At 37.8% G+C, this 15,616-nt stretch overlaps 1 protein-coding gene across 2 annotated transcripts in view; it reads left to right on the top strand.

The window, feature by feature from the left end:
• Positions 1-13,852, top strand: part of CWF19L2 (CWF19 like cell cycle control factor 2) — a 68,601-nt gene extending 54,749 nt beyond the window's left edge. For both annotated transcript variants that reach the window (XM_042023829.1, XM_042023830.1), the window contains exons 14-18: positions 681-797; positions 4,904-5,059; positions 6,371-6,451; positions 8,721-8,822; positions 9,711-13,852. In XM_042023829.1, the coding sequence (XP_041879763.1) occupies positions 681-797; positions 4,904-5,059; positions 6,371-6,451; positions 8,721-8,822; positions 9,711-9,851 (597 nt within the window). In that variant the 3' untranslated portion in view covers positions 9,852-13,852. The remainder of the gene's footprint in view (positions 1-680; positions 798-4,903; positions 5,060-6,370; positions 6,452-8,720; positions 8,823-9,710) is intronic.
• The last annotated feature ends 1,764 nt before the right edge of the window (positions 13,853-15,616 follow it).

Raw genomic sequence — 15,616 nt, 5'->3', positions numbered from 1 at the left:
TTGCTAAGTAGTGCTCAGGGACTCTTCTGCTTCTCATACTACCCTGCCAGTGAGAAGGCTGGAGGGGCATGAGAAGTTGAGAGGGGACATGGCCAGGACAGCTGACCCTCACTGACCAAAGGGATATTCCAGACCATATGCCATCATGCTCAGTGGATAAACTCAGGGGAAAGTTGGCCAGGGGCCAGTGCTTGGGAAGTGGCTGGGCAACAGTTGGTGGGTGGTGAGCAATTGCATTGTGCATCACTTGTTTTGTATGTTGTTGTTGTTGTTGTGTGATGTCCAGCTGCCTGCCAGGTTAAACCATGACACAGAATACGCAATTTACAGGTATATATATGTATAAAAAATATTTTATTAAAAATGCATACAGCGATGTATCTATATTAAAAATACTGGAATGGACTAAACAGTGTGATTTCATAGCAGCTATGATACCAGTTGGTTTATGAAGCTGATATTACTGCCTTGGTGGTGGAACTGCTTTCTGGATACTACTGGTTCGTTTGAGCTACTGGTGCTTTTAAAAAGCACTAATGTTGCTAATACCGTGCTGTAATTAGTAGCTAATTGCTTCTGTTGGTTTGAAATTAGCAAATGATTAATTTCTTAGCCTCAGCAATGGGAAGGTTTTTAATGCTGGAAAACTGGGCACTTGAGTTTTTGTTTGCTTTTCCTAGGTGTACTTGTCTCTACCAAGCAGCCAGTCCCTTACTGAAGGTCACTGCCTGATAGCCCCTCTACAGCACCATACTGCAGCCACTCTTTTGGATGAAGACATCTGGGAAGAAATCCAGGTCTGCTGAGAAACTGTCTCCTATTCTAAGAGCTTTGTAAAATAATTTTGTTGTGGATAATAATATCCTTGTCGTGAGTACGTATTTTCATGATTTGCAGTCTGGCAGCTCTATTCTGATTCCACTAAGGGGCAGAACGTTCTCGCATTGTGAATGGAAATTAGTGGTCAAATATTAACAGGAAAGAGAGGCAGGGTAAATACTGAAGAAAATTTTCAATTTATTAAGACTAGGAAAATTTTCCTGGAATGCTGCAGAACATGCATCCTTGGAGGTCTTTGAAACCGTGTTAGAGGAATGTCCATTGGAAATGAAGTAGGTACAGCTGATCCCTTACAGAAAGTAGAATAACTGGCTTAATAGGATTTTCTTAGGAGTGCCAAGGAAAAGAAAAGAATCATCAGAGCAGGCAGATCACTTAAAATTAAATACAAATATGTTGTTTGCATATCTTCAGTTTTTTAATCTATGTTTTGGGTGGATTATCAATTAAAAGAGAACTATCTTACTCTTAAAATCAATGAGATCCCTGTTCGAATCCAATTTTCTACCTTTTTTGAAAATAATTATTAAAATCAAGTGCCAAGCATGATGGATTGTGCTTTCCAACTGTCTTATGAAGACATTTTGAAGATTTTGAGTTCTGTTTTCTTTGGAGATGGAAAATCAAGGGAGTAATGTAAAAAGCTTCTGCCTAAGAGATTGACTGTGTTTGTCAATCCTCACCCCCTGCCATCAGGATTATTACAAGGGGAAAACAATTTGAAGCCTCTTATATTGAAATATTGGAGACTATATCAGACTAGAGAAAGATTTCATTGTTGTAGTTGCTGAGATTTAAAACCAGCATAATTTATAAGTTTGAAATAATTTAAATAATGTTGGTCTTCCCTCAAGTCTAGGGATGGATTCTCTGACATTTCAAATTTGCTCCCCATATTGGTTCTCATGGTTAAAGTTGTTTTTATACAGTGTTTCCTGGTAAATTATGCTCCCCTTCAACCAGGAAGGGAAAGGAGTTCTCTTGTATATGACAGAAATGCCTAGGAAAGTTGGATATGAAGCAAATAAGTGCAACAAGTAGGATCAGGAGGAACAGAAGAGGGTGCAGAAAAGTGATAAATATGTTTATCCTTGATCTTCTGTTTTTCCAAATCTCGTAAGTAAACAATTACAATTTTTCTAAATTGTATGAGAAAGAAAATAGGATGAGGAAAAGATAAGCAAATGCAGTCCCAGTATTCAACACTAGTCTTTTACTTGCTAGAAAAGGCCACTAGTTGCTAAAACCATTATCCTTTGATCCTGTGAATATATTCATAGACAGCTTAGATATTTCTTTGCAGCAAAGTATTTTGGAAAGTGATGGATACATGAATTTTTTTCCCCCAACTTCTATGTATTACAGTAGAAGGAATCTGAAAAGCTTTAGCAAGAGTAAAGCAGACAGTCAGTGACTAAACTAACTTTCTGATGCCAGAGACATATTTTTTTTACAGGTGAAGGGAAATAAATTGTGACACTTTAAGTATTCACAAGATGTTGTATGAAGTACATGTTTTAGCTAACTATTTTTGCTGGGGTTCTTTTTTAGGATATATTGGAGTAAAGCAAAAAGGATTTCTTTATACTGTATGCCTTCAAGCATTTGAATTTAACATATTGTGTAGTTTAGACTGATGTGCTCACTTGCCAAAGTCAATATGCATGGAATATTTTCAATATGAAAGGATATAAATCTTTACACATTCTGTGTTGACTGAACTGTTGCATGTATTAATGTTGCGTGCATCCAAGCATAAGCCAAGCCTTCTTATTTGCCCTTATGGATGGTTTTCTCCTTTCCAGTCCTAATTATTCTTGATGCTTTGGCCTGCTCAGAATTTGGAGGAAAAGTGCAATGTATTTAAAAACAAGAAAATGTAGCTAGGGAAATGTTAGCTAACATCTGCTGGTATTTTAGGCTTTTTGGTGGATTTGCATTTCAGTTGATACTGCAGGGTAGCAGCTCTAAGTAATAGTCTTTCTCAGCCTTTGGTATCTCACCACATTGCTTGCTTCAGTGTGTTTCAGAAGTAGAGGGCTGGTGGCTGGAGTGACAAGGAGAAGACAAAAAGCTGTTGATTCAGAGTAGCTTGTCACTCTGTGCTGTGAAGTCCTGTATCAGTCATGGAACACTGGGTAGTGTCTCCTGGCTGTAATTCATCAGTTGTTTTAGGGAATGATGGTAGCATTTTCCAGTCACAGCATGGAGCAGCTCATTAGTGAGGAAAAATTCAGAGCACAAGGGCCTGCTTTGAAGAGCTTAAATGCCTAGTTTAGATATATATTTGGCCACATTTCTTAGACTTTTAGTTTGATTCATTCTGTGCAAGATGGCGAAAGGATGGAGAGCTCAATTTCTAGTCCTATTGCATTGAAAACCTGGTAGTGATTTGTTTTCCTTCTATTTTATTTCAGTACTTTACTTGCTGATGTTGATGATGTGTATTTGTTTATGTTTGATTAATCAACTCTCCATTTACATTAAGATAAGGAATCTTAAACCATTAGATGGGATTAGCCTTTCAATGGTGCTGTTTGTATTTCTGAGCATTGTTAATTGGAAAAAATATCAGTGCAAAAAGGACTACCTGTAAATTATGTGAGCCATAGGGCTATGGTACCTTGCTCTGTGAGGCTCCTACAGTTTCAGTGGTTTCTTGGCTTACACTGTGGAAATGGTATAGAAGCATGTGCAATACAAAAATCTTCATTTTTAAAAGACAGTTTTCAAGATCTTGAGAAACTTTCAGAAAAATTCACCCTATCAGAAAGTTAGATCTTTTGTGCACTTGAAAATGAGTTTGAATGACTCTCAGAAATCATCCCTTGTGCTTGATAATTTAGTTAAGCATCTGAACATTTTAAGCTATAGAATGATGCTCTTGCCTATCTTAGATGCAAACGCCAACTGTCAAGAGCCAGCAGCTCTGCAGGAAAGCAAGGCAGGGGTGCAAGGTGATGGGCAGGGCAGGTGGGGGAGGTCATCTCACTGACAAGGCACAGTCCCGTGGTACCAGGCCAGGAGAGTTCCCATGATAACAGACAGGGTCATCCATGGCCCAGGGGTGGCCAGGCAAGTTTGCAGTTATGACTTAGGTTTGAGATGAAGTCAGGGCCAAGAACTGCCAGGTACCTGGCTGGGCACAGGCCTCCCTCAAACAGCTCAGGCAAGGACCAAAAGTGACAGCCTGGACTTAATTGCAGCTCCTGAGTGACAGGGGGCCAGGTCCACACTTCCCACCACTCTTCATTACGCCAGCTCTTTCTGCTGGATCTGATCCAGTCCACAACTGCAGCACATCAGAGCTGCCCACCTGCATGGGCAGCCAGAGCTCCAGCAGCTAGAAGAGGCTGCAGGACCTCTTGGGTGTGTGCAGGACCCTGACAGTGGAGCTGTCAGAATTGTTAACTGAAATACACTTTGAACAGGTGCAGCACCTAATCCCTCTGACAGGGAACTGGTAAATGTAGTTTGAGGCCACATGTATTGATTATTACATTTCGTTTGCTTCCATACAATAAAGATGGTGGCTTTATTTTTTGAGGCAATGTTAATATTTTACTTAAAGATCAAGTATGCCTAGTGGAAATAATTTCCTTTCTTGAAATTTTTTTTTGTTCAACTGTATAATTGGAAGGAGTAGTAAAAGGGTAATTGTAGCTATAGTCAGTAAATTGTAACTGTAGTCAGGTCATTTCATTACCTTCTTAGAAATTGCAAGCTTGGGACCTACTGTTAAAGCCATGTTGTGTTATGGAGCACTGCAGCTAAGAAGTTCAACAAAGTTTCAATTTCAGCTCAAAAATATGTGTTATTTATTAAAACTAAGTTTGTAGTGTTAATTACATTGTGTATCTCACAATAGTTTTCTAGACTTCCTGTTTTTATCAGAGGAAATACAGTTAATATTAAATTAGTAAATTATACAGATTTTTCCTAGTATGATTGTTTTCCATTTTGTTGTTAGCTTATTACAAATATAATATCTTAGTGAAATAATGCATTGTATCTGAAAGATTTGAAAAGTTAGTTTCAATAACACTTTTTTTTCTTTAAACAGATGTTCCGAAATGCATTGGTGAAAATGTTTGAAGCTAAAGACTTGGACTGTGTGTTCCTAGAAACAAACATGAGTATGAAGAAGCGGTATCATATGGTATATGAATGCATTCCTCTTCCAAAAGAAGTAGGAGATATGGCTCCAATCTACTTTAAGGTACATGAAAATGTTTTTTTCTGAGGTAATTTGAATATATGTATCATAATTCATCTATTTCTGGAAAATATTTTAGATATTCAAGTGCTGTTTTTGAAAAGATGTATTCTTTGATCTTTTTTCTGGATCCATTCTTTGCTAATAGCCCTTGATCTTAAAGTAAGCTCTGTGAGGTAATTCAGTTTTTCAAGTAGTCAGTGGGAGAATGGTTTTTCACTGAGCTTTTGTCACAAATCTGCCTGCACTGACGAGTTCTGGAAGAAGGTAGGAGAATTGTAGTGTTTTAAGGATTGCAATACTTCTCACTTAAGTCCTGTGGTATAAACTTAAAACAAAATACTTGTGCCTTGGAAAGCATTAAAGTAGAAAATAATGTTAACTGTTTTAAGAAATACCAATGTAGATATTGTTTCATTCCCATTTTATTTCAGTAAGCCCAAATTTTACATGTATATTAGGCCTCTGATGAACATTCTACAGCATGATAGGTACTTCTTCTATAGCTTTTCTGGTCTCTTTCCCCTGACCCTGTAAGAAAAGGTTCGTTGAGGCTTTTGCCTGGAACAGAGTCCTTTCAGCTTTCAGCAACTGACTCATGATTTGCCTTTTATAAGTAAATTATTTATTTGATTTTAGAAATACTGTTTATGTTTTCTGGAAATAATGTGATTGGGCTTTGATGAAGTGGAGCAGCAGTATGGTGAACAATACAGTAACTTTTACCGCATTTGAAACGCTCCACCTGTTAGATCTGACTGCTGTGCTTCAGATGCTGTGTTTTCTTTGAATACTCAAGGAAAAAGAAGGAACAAGATTTAAAGCAATGTAATTTATTTCAGAAGTATCTACCATTAAAATGCACAGGAAATGAAATTTAAATGGTACCTACCCTACACTGTATCCAATTCCATACTATGGGGAATACAGAGTCAGCTTTGGGTTTTTAAGGGCAATCATCCTTCTAAGCTGGATTCTTCTCTTAGTGTTTAAAAGAAAAAGAAGGCTAGTATAGTGTAATAAACTCATAAGAGGTTTTGTATGGGGTGAGAAAAAAGAGAATATGACCTTTTATTTGAAACTTGTGTCAAGCAAAACTTAAAATAAAAAAAGAAACAGAGGAACTGAATTGGGTGGGTCTGAAGATACTATATGATGTCTTTATAAAGTAGCTTGTGGAAATGAGATAAGTTACCAAAAATAAAGTTTGTTAAGAAGTAATTGTTACTTGCAGTACAGTGTACTTCACTACAGTTAGTTCTTTATTTGCTGTATGAAGGACTATTTTCACATTTATATAAAATCATTTTGCAGAAAGCGATAATGGAGTCTGATGAAGAGTGGTCCATGAACAAGAAGTTAATTGACCTTTCTTCAAAAGATATTCGGAAATCTGTAAGTAATGAAGTGTTTTGAATCCTGAATTTGTCATCAAATTCTTCTAACTTCTTTCATTATTAATTGTTTCAAAGAGAGAAGAAAGGGAACACAATTAGATTAGTGCATCAGAAGATGGCATAGGTATGAGGAGAATTACCAGTCTGAACTCCTAACTGACATTAGGCAAAAGATTCCCATTTATTTCAACAATTGGTGGACTAAGCTGCCAGCATTAGTTGAGAACTAATTGAGAACTAGTTGAGAACTAACAAAGCTGACACTTTGAGGACATGTAATGGCATAATCTGCTTGATTAACTTTAAGAATTAAGGTAGATCAAAGATTTGCAAATTACTTTCCTGGAACAAATATGATGTGTCTTTTTCATTAACCTAGAACAGCCATTTGTGTTGCTAAGTTTATGAAGTGAAAATATAAATAGCATTATGAATCTTTTCTTTATAAAACAAGGGAACAGTACCCTCTCTGTCTCCTGGATACTGAGATGAAACATCTTTGTATAAACCAATCTTAAAGAAATAATGCTGGATCTGTTAGGTTCAAAGACTGTTCTGTCTTTTTAATATTGAGGTGGAAGATATGTGTTATATAGACTCTACCTCAAGTAGTTTACTACTGCATAGTAATAGTACTTAATTTCTGAAAGTGGCTTTTAGTAGACATAGCACCTTTGTACTAAAAAAAAACCCCCTAGTTTATGAGAAAGAGATGAGTTTTAATGATGAGACATGAAGCCTGATACGACAAAGAAGGAGATTAAATACAGAAAAGTAAGGTATTCAAATAATTTGCAGCAAGGGTTTAGGGAAGACTTTAAACTTAAGGTGGATATAAACATAAAACAAAATGGGCTTATTTGGAGTATCTTCTACTAGTTGTTTCAGAACAGGAAAGCCAACATCTATCACAAATAAGTGACGTATCATTTTCTTGTCATGTTGTAAGGCATTAGGACATGCAATTTCTTCTAGAGTCTTCCTGGCCATACATTTTTGTAGCCATTATGTGTTTATTTGAAGGTAGGCCAGTTTTCAGATTAAGTCAGAACAGTTCTTTAAATTAATACAGTGTATCTGAGCATAAATTGTTACACATTTGTGTGATTTTAGCATTATTGTAGGGTAAAAGAAATATCTGTAGGCTTCAGGAAGATCGTAGAGTGTAGCTTAGAGACTGAGCTGAGGTTTGGGAACTTGGAGAATTGTATTGGGAGATGGTGGTGCCTAGAATGAAGGTCAGACATGGCTGAGACATCACCTAGTGGGTGGATTGTGTGCAGAAATTGTGAGAAATAAGACAAAGCTGACCTTTTCCTTAAGATGTCACCTGCCAACCCATTCTTCCTTATTTAATGATTTTTTTAAAGTCCATTTAAAATGTTAAATGTTTCTTTCTGTGCTACATTGCTCCTCTGTATTAAATCTTAATTATTTTTAGAGTCACTATTTCAAGCAATATATGGAACACACCTCCAGAAAGTTGTATAGTTATTTGGACAGCAGAGGAAATGCTTATGAATTGGAGGCTTTGTAAATCTTATTGGTACAGAAACATCCTCAACAATTAAAAGAGTGAAAAATAACTTGTTGCAGTGAAATAGCAGAAATTACTTTCAGTACTGTACCAATAAATGGATCCACTTCTGTCAGACTGAAGGGTCTTTGTTGTGGCAGGATATCCAGCATCCCCCCTGCAGGCTGAAAAAATTATTAAGTTGTGTGATTTGTCAAGTTAAGGATAATATCCTTCCATTCACATCGAGGGGGTTTCTGGTAATCTGCTGTCTAAGCGAGGTGTTTCCCCTTCCCCCGAGTGTCAGTGTTTTCGCTGGGTAAGTATTTCCTAGTACCAGTCAACATCTTACCTTTAATAAATTTGCTAGTGGTTGTCTTAAAATTTCTGCTAAACCCATGTAATTCAGGGATGTGGAGTCAGAGAGGCATTTGCTCAGTGTACACACTGCTGCCTGGTGTCCCCATTTCTTACCTGCTATTCCAGCTGTGGCCTCTGGAGGTTCTGCCACCCAGTCATCCTCTCTCCAGTGTCTTTTTGTCCAGTTGCTGTATGTTGTTCTTTTCCCTTACCTGTTTGCTTTACTGTTTCTCTGTTGCAATTTTGTCCTACATGTTGAGAGGTGGTTTAAAATAAAATATGGTATTGTTTTGAACATGGCAAAACTATGTTCAAATTCATTCTTTTGTGGGGAGGTTGACTGATTGCCAACAGTTTGTTAACATCTGAAAGTATGGTTTTGCATGTGTAGGTTCCTAAAGGATTGCCATACTTTTCTGTGGACTTTGGCCTTCAAGGAGGATTTGCTCATGTGATTGAAGATCAACACAATTTCCCTCATTACTTTGGAAAGGTATTGTTATGTAAAAGATTATTTTACCAATTATACTCTGCTTTGGAAAATTAAGTAATTAAAACAGATGCTTCCGGAACAGTTACTTTGATGTACTCTATCTCAGTTTATTATCTGTCTTTTCTTGATGAGTCATTTTAACTTGGCTTGTTGAATAAAGGAGTAGTTGATTTTTTCACTAGCTGATACTGAGATTGTGATTCTAAATTTGTGTTTCTTTTCATTTGATTGGAACTGTAAATATCTGACATTATAGGTATGTAATCTTATAGATGGAAGATACTTGCATCTACTTAAGAATTTTCATGGCCATAGTATTGACAAATAGGTGCACTGATGCCTGGTTGTATAAACTAGTGTGCATACACATACAGACTCACAGATAACTCCTACTAAAATCCTCGTGTGGCTGAATTGCTCCTCGTGATATGTATAGTGTACAATGTATAGTATATACAGGGAGATCTGTAGTAAATTCTTCCTTTCTTTATTATGTCACAGCAAACATTTTCTGAAAGAATCAGTGTTTCAAAAACATGAAGAGTGACTAGGAGAAATATAACACCAGGAACAGCAAAGTGGGCAGCTTTCTTTCTCTGAACTTTACCTTAATCACAAAATGGATTAACCGTCTTGCACTGTTAGGATATTTAACAGTACATTGATGTGCTGTGCTTACAAGAATTTTGCTGAGGCAACCATCTAACAACTGCAGTTCTGTGTTTAAATTGGTGTATTTTTCAGAATTTCAAGTTTTAATTAGCACTTGAAGAAAATGGACAATCTCATAACTTGAAAATATGTATTTCTTTATTCTGTGATGAGATAGTGTTAAGTAATATGGTAATTCTCCATTTTTCATTATCTATCTTACTTTTACTTGCAAAGGAAATTATTGGTGGCATGCTGGACTTGGAACCACAGCTCTGGAGAAAAGGAATCAGACAGAACTTTGAGGAACAGAGGAAGAAGGTGTTACAGTTTGCACAGTGGTGGAAACCGTATGACTTCACCAAAAAGAAGGAATGAGAACAGCCTGGAGTCGAGGACTATATAAGCCATAAATTCTGCTAAAGGATACTTCAGATGTTAAGGATAACACCAATGTGTTATGTGTTGCTAATATATTTTAAAGTATAGGATATTGTTTAATTGCTGATGATCTGTTTCGGACACTGGATCACATGTACCTGCAAGCCTGAAAAACCAGATTTGTACAGTGAGTTTAGTTTCTCCTTTTTCAGCTGAGCCAAAAGGATAATATCTATGTGGCCATTTGAGTTCTTAAAAATGTAACTTTTGCTTTTGGAGTTTTTATAATCTTTGAGACAACTGATATTTTTTTAATATTGTATTTAGCCAGTGCTTAATTATCATGGTGAACTTTTGTAGGAAATGGTGTATCTTTTAAGAATGTTTTGGTTAATACAAATACATTGTTGCAGAACGAAATTGTACAGAAAATAGTTTTCTGGTTTTTGTGTCCTTGTGGTCTTTAAGTTGAGGTCATTGCAGTAACACAAACATTCATAAAGGATGTGACTGATAAACCTGCTGTTGCCCTCCTGCAGAAGAATGAATGCAATTTTTTGTACTTTCTTGCAATATGAAGTAGTGTGTTTCAAGCACAAAGGATAATAAGACAGTCCATAGCTGGTGGCAATTGATAGCTTTAATAGTAACAGTTACTCTGATTACAGTAAAAGAAGAATCTCAAGGGAAAATGCTCTCTGATGGCCAACAACGAAGAAAATCATTACAGGGATCTCCCTAGGTGATTCTTCTCCCCTGGGCATCCCCTGTAGTGCCACAGGTGGTTTGCCATAATACTTTGCCCTAATAGTTTTCATCAAGACCAGCTCAAAATCCCTGCTTGTTTTTCCTGCTTGTGATGCCATTAGGGCTGGTTGAAGCGTGCTCTGACCAGAGGCAAGAGTTGCATGTTAATTGATTGTTAAGCATGGATGTCACTAGGAAATGCCTGCATGCTATTTCAGTGACCACTTTCCACCATTTTATTTGCCCGATTTTGTTTTTTCTTTTGTGTAAAAGTTAGGAAATGAGAGTAGGAAGTGTGAGGTGGGGAAAGGGTGATTCTTGCATCAGTGTCCACCACTTCCTGTGGAAACCCTGACACAGCAGGCTTGGGCTTTGCAGGTGCAGAGCTGGGAGAACAAGGAGAACAGGAGACAAGGACAGAAGGACATGGATAGAAACATTGCAGCAGCACAAGGGAAAGGGTGCAGACTTGTGTACAGTGCTACAGGGAGGGGCTGCAAATGATGGAAGGTGGAAGGCCCTTGGTATAGGAGATGTTAAGGCTTTGTGTAACTGTCTCAACATGCTTCCTGTGTCTTTTCCTGCTGAACTACCGCTCTGTACAACTCTGTTAACTATTGTGAACTGCTCAGGTTAAGAAATGGATCACGAAATATTACAGGGTTGATGACATGTTCATTTCTAGTCCCTTGGTGGTCTTTTGCAGCTTTGCTGAAGAGCTGGCGCTTTCCCTGTTCCTACCCCACTGCCACATTTTGGCAAATAAGTCTGGTAGAGAGAAAAATCTGCTGTGTTGTGAGTTATTTTCTGTAGGATCTTTGTCAATTGGTGTCACTGCAAGAGAAATAACTTAAAAGTAAGCTTTGATGATAATTTTAGTGATTTAATGTCTGATTTATACTGTGTTCACCAGCAAGCCATGGATAAAAGGGACAGTTCTACTGTTCTCCAGTATGTTTTGATTTTCCTTAGGCTACTGGGAAGATTACTTAGCAAATAGGATGTGAAATAGTAGCTGCTAGTAGTTGCTTAGAATGTGGTAATGCTGAACCAAATTTAGCTAAAGTGCAGTCTTTGGTGGTGTAAAGCATGACTAAAAATTGTTTTCTCTGAAGACATATGTAGCCTCCAGTCTCATCTGCCCCCTGGGATGGCAGCTGGAAGCAGCAGAGGTGACTGTCTTTTAAGGCCATGGAAAAGTCTTTATCCAGTGCTGTGCTGGAAATGCAATTCTGCTGACGTGACTTCTCTGAGAATTTGTGTTCCTCAAGGGAAGTGCTGTGTTTTCCAAAGGATATCCAACTTGTATGAAGAAAAGTCCTCTGACTCGTGGTCTGTGCATATTTTATTATTCTGGTTTCAGCAAAACTACTGGTATTCTTTGGAAAGGACTCTGGAATATGGGAGAAGGGTAACTCAAGCTGGTGATACAGGAGAATGTTTCTTACCCTGTTAGAAGATTTTAGAATGGGAGACTGTGTTTTCCACATACACTGAGAATAGTTTGTTCTTGTAATTGGTCACAGACCAGACATGCATATTGTCAGTTTAAGCTCTTCCTCTTCATTAGTATCTCTAAATATTCACGAGGCCATGACAGTCAACACAGCTTGTTAGGGCACTTGTGGGAGGCATGGTATGCTTAGACTTCAGTACTTACTCTTAAAAATATTGAAATATTTTAAATAGACCTCTTTCATCTGGAAGAATACCCAATAACTAAGTTCTTTGGCACTAAGAGGTAGAAAATATAAATTCAGGTGTCTTTAGGGAAAACAGGGATTGGAAGCTTGGTTTCTTACATTGTTACAAATATGCTTCTATGTACTCTTTTGTGTGACCAGGGAGGAAAAGGATCTTCTTTCTTCAGGTGAATCTACAAGTGTGATTTAACAGGCATCGGATTATATCCATGTCCTGCCCTGTGTTACAGGAATATTGTGTAATATGTGCTGCTACTCTTCTGAAAGGAAAAAGTGTTAATAGTAATTCTTATGGCAGTTCACCAATCTCTTGAAATCTCATGAAAGAAGAGAAATTTTGATGGTTCCCTTGAGAGTTCTTTCTTCAGCATTTCCTGTTTTCTGCATTTGTCATTTTATCATTAAAGTATGTTTTTCTAATTCTGACTGGACTAATGAAAAGTCATGGAAACATAGGCTGCTATGCTCTTGCTTTAAGTGTAGCTGTTTTGTAAACAAGATCTTTAATATCCTAGGTAAACTAGGACTAGGTACTAGAGTACAAGACATCTTTACCTGCAAGCATCTTTACCCTCCCTGGCTCCTGGGTGTTACCTAAGCACTGTACATAGAGGCACATCTCGCACATTGGTTACGTTAGAGAAAGCAGAGTCTGAGCTCTTGATGGGTGGGTAGTTGTAAAAAGTTCATTCCTCAGTGCTCAAGCTGCATGTGCCTTTGTACATGCAGTCTGAGGGCAGCAGGCTGAAATTGCTCTGATGAGCCAACTTTAAGTTCTGTATTAGAATTGAAAATGCATTAATTCATTATTTTAAAATTTTTAGCTTTTGTAAAGCAAGTACACTACAGCATACATGCAGTAAAAACAAATTTTGCAAAAACCCACAAGCACAATTAACATTTTAGAATAAAGTTGAAGATACTCTTCATGGACCGCTGTCTTTGAGGTAGTATTTTTATTCAAGATTTTCTGCTTTGTGATTTCTGGCCATTGATGCACAACTCTTGGTCACCTGGCAATCTGGAATGAGAGATAGATACAGTTTGCTTTCCAGACCAGACAAGATGACTTTTCCAAGTCTCTCCTAGCTCTTTCTGCTGGGATTTTAAGATCTTATTTGGTTCTGATATTTTATGTGAAAATGTCTTGGAACAGCACTGTAAGACAAGATATGAGCAGCTAACAGCTGATAAATATTTAATGGAGCATAAATACAGTTGCCGCTGTACAGCTTCCCCTTGGCTGTTGTCACAGGTTACAGGCCTTCATTTGGGATTACCACGTGATCTCTTATGTCTCTAGATGGTTTTTATAGCCAGTTTCAGGTGTGTGCTTTGCAGTTGTTTGAAAGCATTGCAGCTCTTCCATCTCTTCCAGTATTCTCCCTTTTAGTGTAGAACAGCTCTTTGAATGTTTGACCACAGTTCAGGAGGCCTGAGAACTTGCCAGTGAGGTGGACGACAATGACTAACAGTCATAATGGCTTTATGGATGATGGCATCTCCAACTGGAACTGGGTATGTAGGCTTTTAGTTTAGAGTTAACATGAGCAAATTGAATCAGAAATGGTGACACTGTGATCTTTCAGTCCCTCTCTCTTCTTTCCTGGCTGCTGTTTCAGGACTTAGATCTTCATTATCTTATCCAAGCTGCTTTTTCATTAGGTAACTCTTCTCAGCAATACTTGCTAAGACTTGGCAAGTACTTGCTAGGAATGGCTGGTTCAACCTCTTAGCCACCAAGACTGACCAGTCTGTACAACAGTGTTGGGTCTTTGCCTGAATCACCCTTTCCCATGGCTGACAGTAAGGGTTTGCTAATGTTACGTAGTGGAAAAGGTGCAAAGCCTGGCATGGCTACTGTTTGTTACATACCCGCACTCCAGGTCTCTGTGTAACTGTGTGTGTTGGGATATGTACTAGTTACATTTAGGGAACAAGTGCTGAGCCTTCATGGGATTTCACTAGAGTTACATGAAGCTTTACACCATTAAAAATGTCAGAGAATGTCCCTTATCATGAGGAGAAGGTAGATTTAAGTACTCAAAAGGAATTACAACTTTACTTGTTCATTTACTTAATCTGCTAATACTGGATTTATAAAATGTCTTAAGTAAACTTTAAGCCTTTCATAAGTGGTTTGTGGCATCCATAGAATCAGAGGAGGAGGACAGGAGATAATTTTATCTTGCTGATTCAAGGAGAAATTCAGGTACCTTTGTGGTATTGGCATTCCTAGGTCTGTTTTTATCATGAACCGTTTGGCTTATCTTTAATCTGATTTGTCCATGATTCAAGTTAAGTATTTATTGTCTTGTCTGTTACGAATGTGTGAAACATTATTTCATTCTTTGGAGGCTGCTTTTGCATATCTGAAGACTGCAGTTAGGCTGTCTCCAAATTCTTGTCTTCAGGTTAAACTGTGCATTTTCTTTCAATGTTTTCCTGTAGGTTGTTTTTTTCTATTCTTCTTGTGATTCTTTGGTGCTCTAGAGTCTCTCTGGTTCATTAAGATGGGATGTGATGGAAGTCTTGAGAGTGGATATGATATCTCAGAGAAGTGTTAGCATTGTGTCTGATATGAGAGGATTGATGCCACTCTTGGTGGAATATCCTCCTATTCACAGACACACACATTCCCAGTGCAGTTTGCCTATTTCAGGAGACTATGACATAGTGAAGCCTATGACTCCCTGCAACCTTCAGATCCTCTCCTGCTCTCCAGTCCACAGTTTGCAATTATAGCAAATTATACCCAAGTCTGTGTTCTTGCTCTTATTGTTATTGACTTCATTTCCTTTTTATAGACCTTTTTTATTTTCATTTTGATGAGATAATTTTGAATTCTACTTCTGCTTTTAAATTATTTTTTTACACCCTCTTGAGTCATCTGCAAAATTAAGCAGTAATGCTGTATTGCAGCAACCAGCAATTGATGCCACATCCATGTTCACCCTGCAATATTTGTGTGCACTGGCTAAACTGTTTTCATGCTATCACTTAGACTGTTGCTGATGGACTTGCTGCAACTTCTGGTCCCATTATTCTTGCTACAGGTGTGGCTGCTGTGGGCATCTCAAGTACCAAATGCAATGGAAAGAGTTGCTTTAGTAGTCAGAAACGTCTGTGAGAGTTGAGATAGAAATGAACTCCAGGATTGTATTCTGTTTTTCCATAGGAAAAAAATGGGCTGAAAATGAGACATTGCTGTGATACCATTCCCACTCAGGTCATCTGCTTGGCTGTGCCCCTTCCCTACCTCTTGCATGCTGAGGGGGCAGAGGTAGAAACAGGAGAGGCCTTGATGATGTG

This window comes from Corvus kubaryi, unplaced genomic scaffold (assembly GCF_017639235.1).
Source record: "Corvus kubaryi isolate FWS band 111438036 unplaced genomic scaffold, C.kubaryi_AGA036_p1.0 37256, whole genome shotgun sequence".
Lineage (NCBI taxonomy): Eukaryota > Metazoa > Chordata > Aves > Passeriformes > Corvidae > Corvus > Corvus kubaryi.
The sequence above is the reverse complement of the archived record's forward strand: the minus strand, read 5'-3'. Positions and strand labels throughout refer to the sequence as shown.